Source organism: Haliotis rubra, unplaced genomic scaffold (assembly GCF_003918875.1).
Source record: "Haliotis rubra isolate DU_JTF1 unplaced genomic scaffold, ASM391887v1 Scf17, whole genome shotgun sequence".
Taxonomy (NCBI): domain Eukaryota; kingdom Metazoa; phylum Mollusca; class Gastropoda; order Lepetellida; family Haliotidae; genus Haliotis; species Haliotis rubra.
The window spans coordinates 2,467,747-2,488,618 of record NW_025765669.1 but is presented as its reverse complement, the minus strand read 5'-3'; the positions used below and the strand labels follow the sequence as shown (position 1 = coordinate 2,488,618).

The following is a 20,872-nucleotide window of genomic DNA, read 5'->3' as shown; positions in this document are numbered from 1 at the left end:
CTTCGGCTTGACAAGCGAATACTTTAACCATGAGGCTACCCCAACGCCCTGTTAACTGCTGGAACATTGTGAAAAATGTTACCCAAAAGGACTGAGGGTTAGTACTGACTCAACTTGATTCTGTGTGACCTGTGCCCCGAACAACTATACATATTAGTCCGTCTACAGATTATATATGACCTCATCTATACCATGAGTCCTGCACAAGTTGTGTACACTCCATCCTCCATTACCTGGGAATACATACAATCGCTTGGCTGCACAGTTGCTATCTTAAACCACCAATCAAGCCAAGGCCTTGTCCCTGTAGGCTGAAAGTACTCTGGCCAATGAGTAAGTTAGGTTTTATGCGGCTTTAAGAAATATTCCAGCAATATCCGTCCAGAGGACACCAGAAATGTACTTATGTGGGGGAGTCAGACCGGGCCTGCAGTGTGTTGAGTGGATGCTTCAACCACAAGGCTACACCACCGCATCCTCTGACCAATGAGCACTCAGGCTACACCACCACATCCTCTGACCAATGAGCACTCAGCTTACATGACATTATCATTTCTCACTTCACATGTGTAATGTGTCACAGCATTCGGTATCTACTCCATATAGTGCTTCTGTGTCAGCAGGTTGGGTATAAACAAACTTGCTGCCCTATCAGGTTTTATCCGACTTCCATATATCAACTGTCCTGTGGGAATCAAACCTGACTTTATGTTAGATTTCAAAATAGACATATGTAAAAGCTAAACTACATTTTGGCCACTTGTATTAAGGGGTGATTAAGCAATGTCATGTATAGACACCTTCTAACAATAATTAATGTGGGGCATCTATGGCTTTCTTGATTCCTTTGATAATTTATTAATAATGTTTGAATTTACTAACCCAAAAATACCGTTATTTCAAAGAAATGATACGACTGGGGCACTACAATATCTGTACTTAACAATTACCTAAACCATTACTGCTACTTCCATCATTTAACCATTTTAGAGTCCAACTTTCCATTCACAGTAACTAACAATTAATTTTAACTAACAACTAATTAAAAATAACATACATTTTACATAACAGGGACATAAGCCCTTAAGATATTGCAGTTTTATCAAGAATATTTCACGGTAATAAATACATAACTTGTTATTTTCCCTGTATCATAGCAGATCCCTGACTGATTGACATATTGGAACCTGCACAGGAGTTGCCTCCCTTACAAGGATTAGATGCAACTGAACTTTTATTTCAAAATTTAGGCTGAAACGAAAATACAAGTTGAAAGATATGTCGAAAATGCCTCCAAAACCTTTCACTACATTTTATGGTGCCTGTTCACAAAACATCAATACTGATCCAAAGAAACAATGCTCATTACAATATTATGAAACTCCGAGGTCAATGCAGAAGGTGTGTTATGAAATTCTCACCTTCACCTTCATTGTACGTACATGTCTCCATAGCAACCCCAAATTACCCAATCAGATGGAGGAACAGTCTCATGACAAGGCTGATATGTTAGCAAAGACTGATGGAGATAAATGCAGTAGCTGTTCTCTAACAAACCCCACTGTCAGAGTTCTCAATCTAAGTGAATGCGTCTATGGAAGTGAGAGGAATTACTACATGAAACTCTATCTAGCAAAGGCACAGAGTCAACCCAAGGTTGATATGTGTGGAAACTTTGAGGTATGCTCCATAAATCAAACAATTACAAACATACCGCGCTGAATACTCCGATAAATATATAATACTTAAATACCTTATACAAGCACATCTGAGCAGATCTTTCACTTCAGCCTAAATTTAAAAATATTTTTCATTACTCACAACAATAATAGTTTATGAAAGACATCTATACACTTAATTTATTCCGACAAACCGCATGAAAGCATTGCTACTGTGAATCGAGGATCTACAAAAGCAACTGAACTGAGCTACCTTCGTCTAAGAAACAATAATGCCCAGACTAAACACTGTTCTGCGATGAGGAAAAATGTTATATCAAACAAAACATAAATAACATTTTTACGCGAAATAACATCTCAAAGACACAAGTGGAGCTCGTTAGCTTAGAAAAACCACTAAACATTCTTGTAAAATATTGTAACATTTTTTTTGTAATTGCAGACAAAAATACTATGAAGATTTAAAGATAAACAATATAAAAAGTCTTTTGTAAGTATCAATAATTACAACAGTATTTACATCATATAATAGCATTCACATACTAGATGAAATTACTGACCGACAGAATAATGTTGTGAAGCAGACAGACTTGTTATTTTGTGGTATATTTAATAACAACTGCAGGCATGGTCTGCTCTTGACAAACTCAGTATTATTGGGTTATTAACAGAAATTTGTGAATCCATTTTAGTATTTATTTGGTCACTGTATTGGTCTCCTTTTCAAGCCAACTTGCGACATCCGAGGAGCCAAGCTGGTGGCACTGTCAATCAATATTGCTTCATTGACTGTCTCACACACACACTACTTATTATGACATTATTCATACATAATACTCCTCAAAATGTGGAGGTTCATGAAAATAAATTCATAAAAGGCCAAATGAAGACACTGCTTACCTTGGTGAGGCTTTCAAATAAAGTTTGGACACAATAACCATATTTCACTGAATTGAACATGATGGTGCATCTATACCATTCTTACACCAGGTAGTTCCATCTCAGCTGAATAATTTGTAATTTGTCATCTACACAGATAAATAGCTGCACATCTTAGTTATAAAGCTCTATTGCTTTCGAAAAGGTTGTTGCCATGGAAACCATAACAATAATGGCGTGGCAACAGGCCCATTGGGACAGTCATCCACTTAAAACAATGAATTTTTTATCACTTGAAGCTTAACATTGTTTTAAAAAATAATAAATGTGATAATAATGAAAACTAGTTTCCTCCAAGTAGTATCTGTATCCAGGATCGGATCAATTGTCTTCAAGACATGTGAAACTGAAGCTAAACACGCTTTCCACTTTCAGCAGAGAGGGAGTATGATCAATGCAGCAGTTCTTCATATAAATGCATTTGTAAAAGACTATAGGTGATAGGATGACTAGCCAATAGGCATGTTTGATTATGTAGGTAATGTCATACCATTTCCATGTGAAGCTTCGCACTCCTTTCTTAAAACAATTCATTAATACCAATTCCATAAATAGCCGCGAAAAGGATTTCTAATTGAGCACATAAGTGTTATCAGTTCACTACTGTCAGTGAATACTTCAATCGAACATTAAACTTGTCACACAAATAAAGCACTTGTACACCCCATACTGCGTAATCCCATCTAAAACTATGTACTTGTGTCACAATTCGATCAATACTATGCACAATATTGCATTTTATTGAAATAAATAATGGTCATACTTGAAACAATGAAACACATAGAAATTGAAATTGATTATGGTACCATTGCTGTGGAGTTTCAACATTTGGCTCATGTCATATACTGAATAGAACAAAGCGACACCTCAGTTCTGGGTGTAGAAACAATGAGCACATATAGTCATGTAAACATATCCCTGAAAATAAAGAACACATAATGGCATGGTGAAGAGAGAGAATCCATGGCAATGAATCTCCTGACAGCAACGAAAAAGTCACCATGGCAACAAAGGTCAGTGAGTATTCCCTATTGCTGAACACTGGGATCTGATTGGCTGGCTGCTGGTTTTGTGGTTGGTCAATGAAATACACTGGTTAGGTGTCAGCAACTGTCAATCCACAGTTGCCATGACAATAGCTAATAGATCTCAAAGAGTTCTTTGAAGGCGTTTTTCTAAAAATTTCTTCATCACGTGTGTCCTGCTTGCCCAACTTCACGGTGAGTCCTCATTATAAGTTTCACAGTTTTCAAACACAATTAAGCCCATCGTTTCACGAACTCCTGGCGTGACTTGTGGCTGCAAAAATATTGGAAGGCATTATTAGAACCAAAATAATAAGAGGCATTAAATGGAACAAAAATAAATAGATCAGATGCTCAAGAACCAGAAGCGTGGACCAAGACTTTCTGGAATATATAAGATCTCTCATAACCAGGAGACAACAATGGAGTGATCCATTCTTTTCATACAGCAATATCACTGTAGGGACAGAGATGTTCTTTAAGATGTAGTATACTATTACAAGATCAAACATGATGCCTGATGGTAAGGGAGGTAAGCATTGTCTCATTACACCGGTATGCTTCTGTCAAAACCAGGATAATAAATAGTCAGGTTAAAATCGAGCTTTGAACCCATGATCACGGATCCTGGCACATCATAAAGGGATGCAACCCTTGGTCTGACAGACTCACATGTTTTCCCTGAGTTTGCTCCTCATGGTGGCAAAGTCCATGGGGTGTTTGATGTATTTTTTATAGGATGGGAACTTCTTGGCGTTGACAGGCTGGAGGAAGTAGCCACCCACAGTTGTGCTTCTCCATCTCCACGCCAGAAGCTTCCTGGAATCAAATAACATCAGGTTATAACTGATTTTTCAACAACCCTATGCTTATCGTACTAACAGGATTGGGTGGTCAGGCTTGCTGACTTGGTTGGCGCAGATCATAAATGTCGCAATTGTGTAGATTAATGCTCACAATGTTGATCACTGGATTGTCTGGTCCAGACTTGATTATTTTACCTGCCGCCACATAGTTAGGATATTGCTGAGCTTAGGATTAAACAACACTCAAATCAAATCTCGGTTTCTGGGGAAACTACACAACAACAGTGCCATGGGATATATATATTGGTGAACACTTGGATACGGGTCAACAGCTCAAGAACACAGGCACTTGTTTATGAGCCTGACGAGATGCTTGGACAGATTTTCAGTATGTCTTATTGTTGTTTTGTTGTTATAATGATAATTACCTTATTTTCTAGCTTGGACAGTAAATATACAAGGATATATGTAAAAATTTAAAAATAGATCACGGTAGAGTCCTCACCGCGCAGATGACTAGATCTTTATCCTTGGTCGGTGAGCTAGACTCTTTTTCTTCTTCTCTGTAGGTTCCGCCTTGCTGCTTTCGAATCCTTCAAAATCTAGTCCTTCACTCGGACGGCTTCTTTCTCACTTCGCTTGGGTTTCTGACATTACACACGCATCATTAGAATCACAGTAGTTATAGAAATATTAAGTTACCTTAGTAACAGCAAATAATTACAATTTGTCATTGCATGAGAATAAACTACAGAATTAAAGAATCGGTTAAGTCATTTGGAGTAGTACATTAGCTCAATGTCCAAAGTGATCTCACAGAATCCTGTGCACCATTAAAACATCAGAGGTTATAAACAGTATTTTCCATCACTTCAGAATGCATAGGACCACTGTGTGGTGTGAGTTACATTGTTCATCTGGTAAAAGCAACTATAGGAAGTAAATATGTAGACTCTTTGCATAAACTTCACTAGAAATGCGGATTTGAAGATCAGAGGCAAAAGTCTTATATTATGTATGTGCAATATTGCCAATGTAATCGAGTGCTCATTGAATGGAACAATGTTGCCCTTGTTTGAACCAGGAACTGGCTTGATTGGTGGAAATAGAAACTAGATTCCAAAGCATCCATGTATTCACCAGTGTTTCAGTTTAGTTTATGGCGCTTTTAGCAATATTCCAGCAATAGGGGGACACCGAAATGGGCTTCACACATTTGACCCATGTGGGAATCGAACCCGGTCTTAGGCGTGACAATGACGCTTTCACCACTAGGCTACCCCTATTCACCAGTGATGGATAATACTGAAGTCACCAAATATTGACAGTGGTATATTTAACATTAACACCCACCTTTCCAACCATACAAGCAGGACAGGCCCATTTCTTGGGAATACTGAAACATAATGCCAACATTGTCAAATGATCATAAACATATTTCATTCTAATAATTCAACTCACTCATACAAAATGTACTAAAGTTTGGTAAAACATGTACCACAAGCAATCATTTTGAGAATAGAATTGTTTCTAGAAAAATCAGGTTCTTCACATGATGTTTTCTTCTGGGTATGATAAAAGGAAGGCATAGATAAGCAGCAATGCCAACACTAGATCAGTACAATCAGTTGAACCTTTCTTAAATGACAGTAAACTGTCACTCCCAAAATAGCACCACCCATACTGGAAAAATTTGTCTGTCCCTACCAGGTTGTCTCACAGATATTACATTAATATTTGAACATTAACAAAAAGTATGAATTCATTAGAAGGATTTTACATCTAAAAACATCTTTTTTCTTCATATTTACAAAGCAATGGGAATGGCAATTTTCAAAGCTAAGTATGTCAAAATCTTTAGGCTTAGCAGCACCTCTGAACAACAGACTAAGACTGTACAATAAGATTAAGAAAGAGCGTGCGAGGTAGAGGTGGGTCGAGGGCAGTCGATGTGTATGTACGGGGGCAGTGATCACATTCCACTATCTTCCCCAGCTTCTTGCCGCACACTATACAGTGAGGGGCACCACTAGCCTAGAAACACATGCGTCATAGTAACATATTATCAAGCACCGCGTAATTTGATCTCATATACTAGCAATTTCTGATCAATCTTCTGGGAGGCAAGATGGAAAACACACCACTGGGTACTTTTTCATGTAAACAATAAACAGGTAATGTGCTGCATTTTACCTTTTACACTCTACAGTACCAGTCTCAAAATACATCTTCGACTGGAAAAAAGATGCTATGAAGCAATGATATTCTGAAAGTGTTTCGGACTTTCGAGCTTTGAATAAAGACCAATACGTGATTTTATGATTGCTTCATCCACTCAGTTGACCATAATCCAGCTGTATTGTTGCCATAACAGGCACATTATTAAGTGAGTGAGTTTAGTTTCACGCCGCACTCAGCAATATTCCAGCTATATGGCGTCGGTCTGTAAATAATCAAGTCTGGACCAGACAATCCAGTGATCAACAGCATGAACATCGATCTACGCAATTGGGAACCGATGACATGTGTCAACAAAGTCAGCGAGCCTGACCACCCGATCCCTTTAGTCGCCTCTTACAACAAGCATGGATTACTGAAGGTTCATTCTAACCAGGATCTTCACGGGTCACACTTTAAAGTTGTGATAGTTTGAGGACCCTCACATACCACTTCTAAAACTCACAGCTTTAACCTTAGTTTCCTTGATCTTTGCTAAAAGTTGTACTATGAAATATTCCAGCTGTATGATGGCAGCATACAAACAATCATCTGTGGATCATACTATCCAGTGATTGACATTGAGAGCAAAGATAAGCACAATATGGTAAAAGACACCCAATCAACAAAGTCGCCTCTTACGACCACATACGCTGAGGTTATGTGCTAACTCAGAAACCCCAAAGGTACATTGCTTTAGAAATGTGCATAGTTTCAATAGCTTATTTTTTCCCCTCATTTTTGTCATTAAGGCAATCAATATGGTGAGCTTAGAAAACTACTTTCCCCAATGTTGCAGCTGCATTACAGAAAGGAACATAAACTAGAGACCTTTATAGTACCCATGTGCCAAATCAAACCCACATTTTCAGTACAACAAGCAAACTCTCAACCCACTTAGCTGACCCACTGTCCCTGAGTCCCGAAAGAGTGGTCTCCATTTACCTTGAAGCAGTAAGTATGGTAGCCCTTATCACATCCGTCACACAGAAGCAGTTCAGCTTCATTGTCATCTTTCCGGCAAATCTGGCAGATCTGAAATAATATTAATACATTCACCACCTGTTTCCAAGTACAAATATATTCGCCAGACTCTTTGAAATATTCTACTAATAAAATAACTTAACATATTAACAAGAACATCACACTACAGTGGTGAATTTGAACTGATGATTAATTCCACCCACCACTTTCATAATGGACTTCTCCCAAGATATGGAGTTGTTGAGCTGTAGCAGACACAACATGAGTTGTGCACATGACGTGGTTGCGGCCACCGCCTTCCGCCACAAGATGAGACCAGGCGGAATGTTTTCCTCCACATTGGTTGGTTCCTGGTCATCATCGTCCTGGTCCCCTGCATGTCCTTCACTGGAAGTCGACATGTTGGCTATGTTGGGTGGTAGGCTGCTAAAGGAAGAAGGCATACTTAGAATCAAGCATTCTCCATGTCTCCATCTACACCGAACTGTCAGGTTTATAAAGAAGAGGAACAATTGTTTTTATGGATAGACAACTTCTTTATTGCAAAAGATGCAACATTTCGGTGTATAAGCTAAGACCATAGATGCTGAGATCAGAGATAACTGTCTATCCATAAGAAAATTATTCCTCTTCATCACACCAGCTTCTAAATGTGCTTTAAAGAAGGTTTCAGGTTTATAGGCTAAAAGGCAAAATTGGCTCCCACAAATTGATTGTCAAAATATCCAACTTAAAGTAACTTCTCCATTCACAATTTTACTGATGTTGGGTTAAGTTGGCAAAGAGTGAGTGAGTAAGTTTAGTTTTACACCGCACTCAGCAATATTCCAGCTATATGGCGGCGGTCTGTAAATAATCGAGTCTGGACCAGACAATCCAGTGATCAACAACATGAGCATCGATCTGCGCAATTGGGAACCGATGACATGTGTCCACAAAGTCAGCGAGCCTGACCACCCGATCCCGTTAGTCGCCTCTTACGACAAGCATAGTCGCCATTTGTGGCAAGCATGGGTTGCTGAAGACCTATTCTACCCCAAATCTTCACGGGTCAGTTGGCAAAGACAATAATTCAGATATTCTGCAATGATATGTTTAAATGAAATGGGTATTTGAAAATCGTTCTTATTTTTAAGCTGTAGGTTACGAAAAAATACATTTATGCATTTATTTATTTGTAGTTAATCTCATGTTCAGCTTGAGTCATTAATAAATTTCATCAGTACGTTGCTTTGTTTCAATAATTTTACTGTGGTCCAGATTGAAAAAGGAAGAACATGAAGATAGCGACTTTGCCTTCCGAGAATGTTCGTATTATACATTGCACAACATTGATACATAAACAGAAACAACACCAAGACAACAATGAATTTGACATCCATAAGGGTAAAAAAATAAATAAAATTTGTCTAACATTTTTTCACAATTATTACCAGTTTTGATCAAGTCTAAACTCATTTACAGAAAGTCCTAAGTAGGAAGTGTCGACAGTTCATTACAATCAGAATGGCAATCTCCAACCAATGTATCAATACAGATTTTGTAGGGTCTTAAGTCATATGTCAAGTTAATAAGAACCAAAATTAGCACGAGTTCTTAGTATGATGAAACTTAAATTACTGTCCCTCAAGCAAATTTATCTTCAAATCAATTGTACATTTGCTCAGGGATTTACCTATGACAGGTAAATTTGTGAAAAAACTTTATTTCCAAATTTGAGGATTGTTTCAAAGGGTTTATTTGTTAATTCGGCTATGTTTAACATGCAATAACAGAAAACATCATGTTTATTAAGCAAAATTAGGATTGGTATCATTTTCATTTTGAAAACTAATAACAACATCTGCTGTAGACACACGGTTGAATATTGGTATCTGAGACTTCCTTGCTAAACCCCAGTTGAGGTGATATGATTTACAGATTATTATACAGGTATGTAGGTGTGTGCTGTGTCTAGAAGAAGGTTCCCTACCTTACGGATACAACACTGGACACACATATATACATCGGTCCAACTACCTGTACTTATTGGTGGTTCCGACCCACCTCACGTTCCTCTTGATAAGCGGGGGTTTGAGGTAGCGTCTCTCCACGTTTGTCTCCAGCTTCAGAAGCCTCTCTCTGGCCACATCAAGCGGGAAGCGCTGGTGTTCCTTCAATTCGGTAACAGTGCGACATACCAGCTCCAACTTGGGGTCCTCTGTCGCCTTCGCTGGGAGCTTCCAGCCCTGTAATGTACAGGCAGGTTTTCTCATAGAACATTGTTGCATAGAACATAGTGACTGGGTGAATTAATGTTGTTCATAACAATCAATACCATGAAGGGGAAATTAAGGAATGTCAACTTTTCTCTGTTTTAAGGATTACAATATTTCAGAGTATTTTTCGTATGAATTCTTCAGATGAATGTTGTGTTCCTTGTAATAGAGAAGTTCTCCTCAAAGTGTTCCCCTTCATATTTGTCATTTCTAATTGCCATTTAAAGACTTGATCCATGCCAAGATCATAATCAGCCAAGTCCAAAAGTCTGACAATACATCCCAAGTTGACTCTCAGTTTGTTTGTTGTGTCAGGACCCATTCCACCACATTGGAGGTATAACAGGGCAGACGGCAAATAATATAGTCTGAACCACTTGTTTGTTGTGTAATAACATTCGACAACAGTGGAGGCATAGGAGGGCAGACGGCAACTAATAAAGTCTGAACCACTTGTTTGTTGTGTAATAACATTCCACAACAGTGGAGGCATAGGAGGGCAGACGGCAACTAATAAAGTCTGAACCAGTGAAACTGGGTCCAATTGACCACAAGGATTTGTTGCTTTTGTAGATGTTCCTGTTTAAAGCCACATTCAACAACAGTGAAGGTGTATGAGGGTGGTAGGACCACTCACACCGGATACGATTACACACAAGCAAGATACCGAATCTCACCACCGAGTCTTGATCTACTCTGCAGGCAGCAATATTCCAGCCATACCACATTGACTGTACAAAAATCAAATCTGAACCAAGCAATCCAGTGAGTGAAAGCATGAGCACGTAATTAATCACATCATTGCACAATGACCCACAATCAGCTCAAAGCCTGAACACCAGATACATTCAAGTGTGTAATTAGTGTGGTTTTACTCCGCTTTAAGCAAGGAAAGGGACATCAGGAATGAGCTTCATATATTGTTCATACATGTTGATATGCATATGATCAACTATCCAGATATTAGGCCCAGTCTAAGTAAACTAAGGCTCAGTATTATTCGTTACACTGCTGTACTGAGTCTAACAAAACCGTGTGGAAGGTCGCGTCAGGTAACCTTTGAGCGACCTATGACCGTCCAATCAAACGCGAGACGGCCGAACGGATTTAACCAATCAGACAACAGCTACTATTTCAGGTTCGACGGGACTTACAAAATGGATTTTCTATTCCCCATTCGCCAACACTGATCTCCCAACAAATGAAAATTGCATAAAACACAGATATTTGCCCTGCAGTATATACGCTTTGGGGTTTCTGTTGACATGGCTATCATTAGCTAATATTTCAGCAAGCTGACATGCTTGAATACTGACAAAACGCTATTTTCAGCGACTGTTTACTCACTGCTGTGGCATGCCTCACTAGGAACCGATCATACGGAAAACAGCCTTCGGAATCGTTCGGTACAAACCTTTTGGAGGTAAAAGTTCAAAAGGTATGTGCGAATGTCAACTTTCGGGATTTGGTAAGCTGTGTTCTGATTGGTCAATTGAAAAGGTTATCTGATGCGACCTTCCACAAGGTTTTGTTAGACTCAGTATAGCAGTGTAACGAATAATACTGAGTCTAAGTTTACTTAGACTGAGTGCATGCAGTAACCACTAGGCTACCACAAGTACATTCCAGTTGCCCCTATGACGAGTTGGAGACATGATCACAACTGCCATGCATATCAAACATTAAAGTCAACAAAAAAAAGAAAAAAAGAGATATTGAGTTAGTGGTGTACGCACATTCCTGACACTGACCTTGACCTGGAGACTGGCTTGGAAGATGCGCTCCTCAAGAGCTTCCACCTCCTCCAAGACGCCCATCTCCACCTCCAGGTTAGCGTCATGAAGCCAGTGATCCGGGTCATCCGGGCGGGGCACCTCAATCTTCTTCAGCCGAGCTGCCTCTGCCTCTTTGTGGGCTTTGCTCTTGCCCGGACTATTGCACTCCTTCTTTACTTCAAACTTCATCACTACAAAACGAAAGAAACAAAATACAAGTTATAAAATTTAGCTATTTGACATGTGGATCGAACAGACATTCACAAACCCAGGAAGTGGTCAAAGGGCTTTTTAAAAAACTTCACACCAGTAATACTTTTTATCTTAAAATGTGAGGAACCTTGTGTAACCTTAGATGACAAGGCCATTTCTGGAGTGGTGAGTCGTACCGTACCTTTGTCATTTCCCTTGCCACAACAGGAACAGGCGTACTCCAGGTACTTCTGCAGGTTCTTCATGAGATTCTTCTCCCTGATGCCGCGTGAATGGAGGCACTTGAGGATGTCCTTCACGTTTTCCTCATCCATGAGACGCCACCAGTTTAGCTGCTTGTCTGAAACACCACCAACCTCATCAATGCCTATCACAACATCATCAACGTACATCACAACCTCATCAACGCACATCACAACCTCATCAACGCACATCACAACGCGCATCACACAACGCGCATCACAACCTCATCAACGCACATCACAACCGCATCAACGACATCACATCATCAACGCGACATCACAACATCATCAACGCATCATCATCATCGCATCACAACCGCATCATCACAACCCTCATCAACACATCACAACCTCATCAACATCACAACCTCATCACGCATCACAACCTCATCAATGCACACAACCTCATCAACACATCATCAACGCATCATCATCAACCATCATCATCACGCACATCACAACCTCATCAACACACAACAACCTCTCATCAACGCACAACATCATCAACGCATCATCAACATCATCAACGCACATCACAACCTCATCAACGCACATCACAACCTCATCAACGCATCATCATCATCACAACCTCATCAACACAACCTCATCAACGCACATCACAACCTCATCAACATCACAACCTCATCAACGCACATCACAACCTCATCAACGCACATCACAACCTCATCAACATCACAACCTCATCAACGCACATCACAACCTCATCAACACACATCACAACCTCATCAACGCGCACAACCTCATCAACCCTCATCAACGCACATCACATCACAACCTCATCAACGCACATCACAACCTCAACACATCATCACAACATCATTGCAGATGGACCCACTGGAGAGGCAGGCTCATTTTTGTCACATTCTCCATAGAATGTCTTGACGAGAAGAAACAGTTATATGATCAAAGCCAACACAATCATAGCACTACGACCATCATAACACAGACTTGTAACAGTAAGAGTGCAATAATATTTCACAAAATGCTCACAAAAATCAAAGTGAGCTGTTCTGGACTTTCAGGCATGAGATGATCAACAACAACAGTCAAAGCGTTTAGAGATGGACTTGGAAATGATGGAAGCATCTTTTCTGAATTCCAGGTACAGTTAATTACGTGTTTCAGTCTATCTCAGTAAAAACAATACAACTCCCATGGTTCATCACTGACCTTGTATAGTCATGGTCTCTCAATGACCTTGCAACAGTGGGCCAAGAATATGATGGCTCACCATAAACCTTATCAGACATTGTAACCAACAAATCCTCATGGGCTTCACATACTGCATCCATATGGAGAATCGAACCCAGGCATTTGCCATGACAAACAAGCACTTTTACCACAGGGCTTCCCCATCATCCTAATCATGCTGATCCATCCAAAATATAACAAAAGCAGTAACTTCTAACTCCATACTTACCATCAGGAATAGGTAGCGGCTCAATCTTCACAGGTTTGAGCATCTCCATGGTAACACTTCCAGTGCAGCTGGAGCTGGTTGGAGTATCACAAGGTGGGGGCGGCACTTTGAAGGACGACAAACTTGACGACAAATTCGCCAAAGATGTGTCTGAATTTGACAATAGACTGGAGTCCAATGTACTATTCTGTAACTGTCCCATTTGGAATGAGCCAAACCCTGGGCTTGATGGTGGGAATGGCAGTAGCGGGAAAAATGATAAGGATGTGTTTGATACAACTGACGGCGAATTGCTCGAGTGGGGTGTGCGTGTTAATGACTGCTCATCGCAAGGCATTCTGGGTAATATACTGAACCATGGCTTTTGTTCAAGGATGTCAGTATAACTGTTCATGTGATGATCCTTGATAAGAGGTGATGGGGGAAAAATATTTGGAGGGAGAAAATGATTATTAGATGAATTATTTGTGGTACTGTCCGTCTCTTTCTTGAGCAACGAATCGATGCTTGTGAAATTATGCTTGGTCTCGGTTTTATGAGAAGGGGAGGATGGACAAGGGGAGGTAATCGGTGTACTACTGACCAGTGATGTGGAATGCGAAGATATTGGCGATGGTATCGTCAGTGCTGTGTGAACATTATTCACAACCTCCTTTGGAGAGTTTTTCAGAGAGTCTCTTTTTGGTATTTTCAAGATGTCACTAAGTTTTGTAATGTCTGCCTTTTGGAGGAACAAATTTGTATCAATTTTACAATTACTCTTTTCTTTCTTTTCCTCATTTTCTCCATTTTCCTTCACAACCTTTGACAACTCCTCCACTATTAAACTTTCAGATTTCACTGAGTCCTTTTCCGATTCCAATTTCATTGAATCACATTCACCATTAACAACTTTTTCTCCCTTCTCAATCACAGTGCTCACATCTTTCTCATTTACCACCTCTTCCTTTTCATCTTTCACTTGTTCTTTCTTTACTTCATCTGTCTCCATCTTTTCTTCTTTCACATCTGCCTTTTTCTTAATGGCTGCTTCATTTTTAACATCTGCTTCCTTCTTGACGTCTGCTTCTACTTTCACATCTGCCTTCTTCTTTAGTCCAACAAACTCAGGGTTATCATCATAAATCTCCTTTGAAGACTCCAATCCTTCAAGGTACAGGCCACCAGCGTAAGGCAATATCCAGAATCGACGCTTGTATCTGTCCTGGCCAAGCGTCAATCCCCGCAATTTGTGAGAAGCATCAAAAACCTTGTTCCTGTACAGTCCATGTTGCTGAAAGTCAGAAACATAAAATAATAATTCTTTTACGCAATTCAATGATGGTGACAGCATAGATTTTACTCACTGTCATTTCAAGAAAAAATATTAGGGGAGGAGATGTTCAAATGATATAATGTTCTGATGTCATGGATCTCTCTAGCTCCACTAGCTTTGACAATTTTGGTAATCTATTCCTACATATATTCTTTCATCCACAGTTACCTTTGTAAGCTTTTCAATCTTCTTTTCACATTCCTCAATAGTGATCCCATCTTCTTCCTGAAATTGAAAATTCAGCTCCATTACACAAGTAGAATTCAATTACACATCACTCACAGGAAGTAAAAAGAACACACAATTTCATCACATGGCTACAGTGAATCTGCCACGCAAAGTATATCCATGGCATGACATAGCAGACCTATTGTAGAAAATCAGTGTCATACCATGCCAGATATGTTATAGTCGCATGAGAAAATCAGAGGACTGACCAAAATACAACAATCCGGTATCATTTCATCACAGATTCATTACAATCATATGAAAGAAAAAAAGAGCAATGTTAAATTCCTTTAGTAGTATCTTATGCCTCATTCCGTACTCAGCTCTTCATCAAGCAGGTAGTAGAGTTTTGAAGCAGAAACATGTAATTTTGTTTACTGTTCACATCTAAAACCAGGAAATCTCCACATCCTCCCCGTGTTAACCAAGGAAGAAGTAACATCAGATGTCATACTCCAGCAAATGAGTGTGGAATAGTGTTCTCACCTCCTCCGACACGGCGCCTGTGGCGTTGGTAGTATTTGTGGCATCGCTGTCATTACCACTGTCATCGTCCTTGTCGTCGTCATCCTTGTCATCATCATCATCCTTGTCCTCCTCATCGTCACTTCCTTGTTTGCTGGCCGACATGTTTGTGCTGTCCTCCTCCACATTAGGCTGGTTGGATGATACGTCCAGGGGCTTTCCTGCTTTCCGACACTTCTTGGCTTGAATCATTCTCAATCTAAGCAAGAAATATCAATATGGATCAATAAAGATCTACATATATCAATAAACATAAATACTTGAAATGTAGGCAAGCCGACAATATATTAAAAACTGTGCTTCATTACTGTTTGTGTCAAAAAGTACCAAATTACTTGGATATGATTTCTGAAACAAGCAGAAAAGAACTCCCTTGATGATCATATCATATCTTATCTCATGTATCATATCATAATGAACAATCAATGGTTCTTATTTGAAGAATGTATTGGTCATAAAAATGATAGGAAGGTAAATATTACTGCATGAATACTAGAAGAGTAAATGTGATCAAAACAAGGGAGATAAAAACAAGGGAGATAATTTGTTGATAGGGACTGCTTGTCATAGCTTTGAAACCTTTGCCAAGCAGACTGATGAGGTTTGCTATGAACAGAGACATTGTTCCTCTATTTTCATGTAGGCATAAATAATCCAAATATTTTGAAATATTTAGGAAAACCTACTGTCTCAGCTTTCCTTCCACCAGCCACTTGTCTCTGCGAAGAGTGTTGATCGTCTCTATGTTCTTGTCCACCTCGCCAGAGATCACACGACTGCCTAGCAACTCGTTGCATATAAAGGCCAGGACGGCTGCCTTCTTGGTGGGATTGAGGGCTTCAAGGGGTTGCGTTTCCAGCCAGTCGCTCATCTGAATAATAGATAATTCTTCACAAATGCTGCTTGTGCATATGAGACTTCATATAGCTTGTGAGTGAGCAAGTGGGTTTGGTTTTACACCGCTTTTAGCAATATCATGGCGGGGGGACACCAGAAATGGGTATCACACATTGTACCCATGTGGAGAGTCTCATAAGTCTCTGTCCGGTGGTTGTGTCGCTGTGTCTAAGTTATTCAATTTCATTCCAGTTCACCCTGATGGAATTTCTCTTTGACTCAAATTATTTATTCAGTCTCCGCTTCAAGGCTCACAACCGATTTTTCTCACACAAGGTATTGAACAGTTTTTTAAGACCTGACCGAAACATGTTTTGAAAAAAACCCAGTATGTCCAGTGAACAATTTATTTTGGTAAAAATCAGGGAAAAATTATCTTTCCATAATGTTTTAGAACAGATTACTATTTTTTTTAAAAAGGATTACATACAGTAATATGAAAGACTCAGATGGCATGGCTTAGTAGTATAAATGAGTTGGTCAGCCGTGTTGTATGTCTTGGCCTTGACTGGAGATAGCACGCAGTAAAGACCCATCAGTTTAGTCACGGTGTTCACCTACCTCAGTCTTCTTGCCGTTGCGGGCTATTATGAATATTCGGAGGATCTCGGACAGGGTGGAGTCTGTAAGTTCAATGTCTGTAATCTTCTGGTTAAGCTTCGTCACAGCCTGAGATTATCAAAAGCAACATTATTTCTTTAAGACACATATAAATCTGAATATTTTATGAAAATTCAGAGGAACTGGGATTTTGTTATTTCAAATTAAGGTTATTTAATATAATTTGTTAAAGACTGGGGCTGAGTAGCTCTGAACCTGTCTCAATATGTCTGTTTACATTATTCTGTCACACCACACCTTTTCCAGTGAGATATTGAGCTGGGCTCAGCAAGAACTTCAACAGTATTTCAATAACATCCTGGTGTGGTGTTCATGTTGGTGATACACAAAACTCATAGCTAATCATTATCAGGGCAAGTAAAGTATTCAGAACAATGACCAGCAGATCCTGGCATGGGCAAGGGGAGTAACTCTGCAAAGTGAACTGCAGAATGCATCATATGCATTGATAACAATCTTATACCAGGTCACTGACCTCTTTAGGGTTTGGAACACCAGGATCATCCAGTCCAAATCGAACAAGATGAGACATTAGGCACAGAAACTCCTCCATATCCTCATCATTATCGTTCATCAGTGCGTTCTGGAGGATCTTCATCGTGGGGATGGAATCTTTGTCTGAAACAAGGTTAAAATATACATTCTGTGCAGCTTTCTTCATTCAACAGCCTAGGTAACACTGAAGCATGTGTGTGGTTGTCGCTCAACATCTGCAATGCTTTGTTTTACAACAGAACAGGGTCACTCACAGCAATACTCCTGATTTGTTTAGTCCGACTTTTCCCTAGGAGTCCAGACCAGCCAACCTGGGCTGATGTTTGTGAAACAGGGCCCAGACCAGCCAACCTGGGCTGATGTTGTGAGCAGCGGGTATGATAACACGCTATCAGCCAAATCAGCATCAAACCCATCAGTTTAGCTCAGTGTAATTACCATGGAAGAGGATGTATCATTGAGCTCTCGATCATACAATGTCAAATGAAAACGTGATTTCTAACATATCCAGCAAGATAAAACATAAACACGGACCAGACAGATCTTGAATGTCAGTTTGAAAGGAACCTTTCAATCAGTGGAGAATGGAGGAGAGTTTACAAACATATCTATGAAAACATTCAGATCAAGGTGTGTTACTCACCAAGCCCAAGAGCATCCCCAAAGTTATGCATGAACTCTATCGCCATCAGACAATCAGCAAAGGGAGCTCCTGCCAAACGTACACCATGGATTCTGGGAAATTCCGGGAACTCCTTTGAAGAAAGAATTGATTACAAAATCAGAAAATACACCAGCCTTGTACATGTTAATCAACACAAAATCCACGATCCAATGTTTGGCGCAAGATCAAAAGATTTCAATACAAAACCGTTGTTTTTTATCAGCTAAATCCACCAATAGAATGATTATTTTACATTTTTTGTGGATATTATATTTTTGTTGGGTAGCGTCTACAAAGTCTGTCAATAACATATCTAATCTTACGTGCATCAACCGGCCAATCAAGTTTGTCACCCTTATGACAAGCGTGGGTGCTCTGGACCAAATCTTACTCACATTAACATCAGTGCTGATCTCACAGAATGATAGAAGTGAGTCAGGAAATCTAATTTATGCCGCAGTCAGCAATATTCCAGCAATATCGTGACAGCCTTTAAACATCTGTCTGATTCAGGCAATCTATTGTCGGAAGACCAACAACACACATTGACCACAAAAACCAACTTTAAACGACAGGGTGAAATCAACAACAATGGCTGACCCTATTGTCACGGAGCTCCATGTCCTCACTAGGCCGCTTCATCTCCCGCGCCATCTCAAGCTCCACTCGACGCTGTTCCTGCAGCAACATGGAACACACAGATTAGATAACATTCACAAGCACTGAAATCGTAACATTCACACTAGGTTCCAAATACAATCAAACACTGATGTGTCCAACTTATAGTTTTATGCCACTTTTAGCAATATTTCATTAATATCATGGCGGGGACACCAGAAATGGGCTTCACACATTGTACCCATGTGGGGAATCAAACCCAGGTCTTCGGGTAACGAGTCAACACTTTAACCACTAGGCTACCCCTAATATAAACATTAGCCTTGTTACATTCATTTGTTCTGAAATCATCCAACACTCATTAGCTTCAAACAATTCAATAATGCTGTCTCCACTGTAATCAAGAAAAGCTCACCAGTTTTCTTTCTCTGAATATCCGTTTTTCTTGTAAGCGTTCTACTTTCACTCGCTCCTTCTCCTGGAAAAACAAGATGAGTCATCAAGACTTGGCAGATAGCAACTACAGTTTAAATCAGTCTCAAAGAGTGAGTGAGTGAGTGAGTGAGTGAGTGAGTGAGTGAGTGAGTGAGTGAGTGAGTGAGTGAGTGAGTGAGTGAGTGAGTGAGTGAGTGAGTGAGTGAGTGAGTGAGTATGTTTTTATGTCGCTGAGTATGATGGTGGTGGACCATGTTAACATCTCACCTCTTGTTTCTTTCGAGCCTCAAGAGCCTTGACAAGCAGCAAGTGCTGGCGCCGTCTCTCACGTTCCTGCAAGTCATAACATCACGTCATACAATTCAAAGACAGAACAAGCATTTAAGACTGATGAGCAATAAAGCTCTTACTTTTGTAAAATCTTTTCATCTATAAGATATAGTTATTTTGTAAATTTAAAAACTAAAGAAAAAGCTTAGTGCATATACAGATGCAGAATGAGTCAGAGTGAATTTTGTTATGTGCTGCTCAAAACATTTTTTCAGTAATATGACAGCCTGTCACCTCATTGTGTTACTAAAGCCAGCTTGTGCTATTCTTAGTGAGTTAATATGTCTTTTTAAGCTGCTTCTAGCAATATTCCTGCAATATTGTGAAGGGGCACACCAGACATGGCTTCACACATTGCATCCATCTGGGGAATCGAACCCAAGCTTTCGGTATGATGAGCAAACACTTTAACAATTAAGTTATCATACACTATTACGATTTAGGTACAACTAAATCCTGCTTGGACGGAAACCAGGAAATGAGTGATTAAAACCCAAAGGACCAGTCTTGTCTATTGTATTGACTGACTGAGTTTAGTTTTACGCCGCTTTTAGCAATATTCCAGCAATATCACGGCTGGGGACACCAGAAATGGGCTTAACACATTGTGCCCATTTCGGGAATCGAACCCGGGTCTTCGGCGTGACGAGCCAACGCTTTAACCACTAGGCTACCCCACCGCCCTTGTCTATTGTATTGACTTCACTCCCTTACTCTGGATACACGCCTAACAAGAGAGGTCAGCATTCATGAGTGAGTGAGTATGGTTTTATGCTGCTTTTAGCAATATTCCAGCAGTATCATGATGAGGGACACCAGAAATGGGCTTCACACATTGTACCCATGTGGGGAATCGAACCTGGGCATGACGAGCGACACTTTAACCACTTGGCTACCCCACCACCCCTAGCATTCATGAACATCTTGGGGATATTTTTCTCAGAATCATCACACCACTTCATACAGATACCCTCCAAAATATTCATGCTCACATATTCTTTGTGTTCAGTGTACATGGTAAAAAATACCTTACCTACAACAAAGGCAATTATTGCATAAGCAGCAATTATTGCATAAGAAGAAAATAACAAGACATAATAAATAACAGTCATTTGATCATAATGCATAAAATCAAATTGTTAGAACAAAAGTGCAGAACAAAATA

At 39.8% G+C, this 20,872-nt stretch overlaps 1 protein-coding gene across 1 annotated transcript in view; it reads right to left on the bottom strand.

Moving 5' to 3' along the window:
• Positions 1–4,311: 4,311 nt before the first annotated feature.
• LOC124272411 (bromodomain adjacent to zinc finger domain protein 2B-like) overlaps positions 4,312–20,872 on the bottom strand; it is a 113,325-nt gene continuing 96,764 nt past the window's right edge. The window contains 21 exon segments of the mRNA XM_046707579.1: positions 4,312–4,419; positions 4,421–4,462; positions 5,055–5,096; positions 5,803–5,846; positions 6,372–6,483; positions 6,657–6,683; positions 7,612–7,701; positions 7,854–8,073; positions 9,697–9,878; positions 11,660–11,874; positions 12,078–12,236; positions 13,580–14,852; positions 15,063–15,119; positions 15,609–15,846; positions 16,334–16,518; positions 17,106–17,213; positions 17,641–17,783; positions 18,304–18,415; positions 18,925–19,002; positions 19,358–19,420; positions 19,645–19,710. Coding sequence (XP_046563535.1) covers positions 4,312–4,419; positions 4,421–4,462; positions 5,055–5,096; positions 5,803–5,846; positions 6,372–6,483; positions 6,657–6,683; positions 7,612–7,701; positions 7,854–8,073; positions 9,697–9,878; positions 11,660–11,874; positions 12,078–12,236; positions 13,580–14,852; positions 15,063–15,119; positions 15,609–15,846; positions 16,334–16,518; positions 17,106–17,213; positions 17,641–17,783; positions 18,304–18,415; positions 18,925–19,002; positions 19,358–19,420; positions 19,645–19,710 — 3,564 coding nt within the window.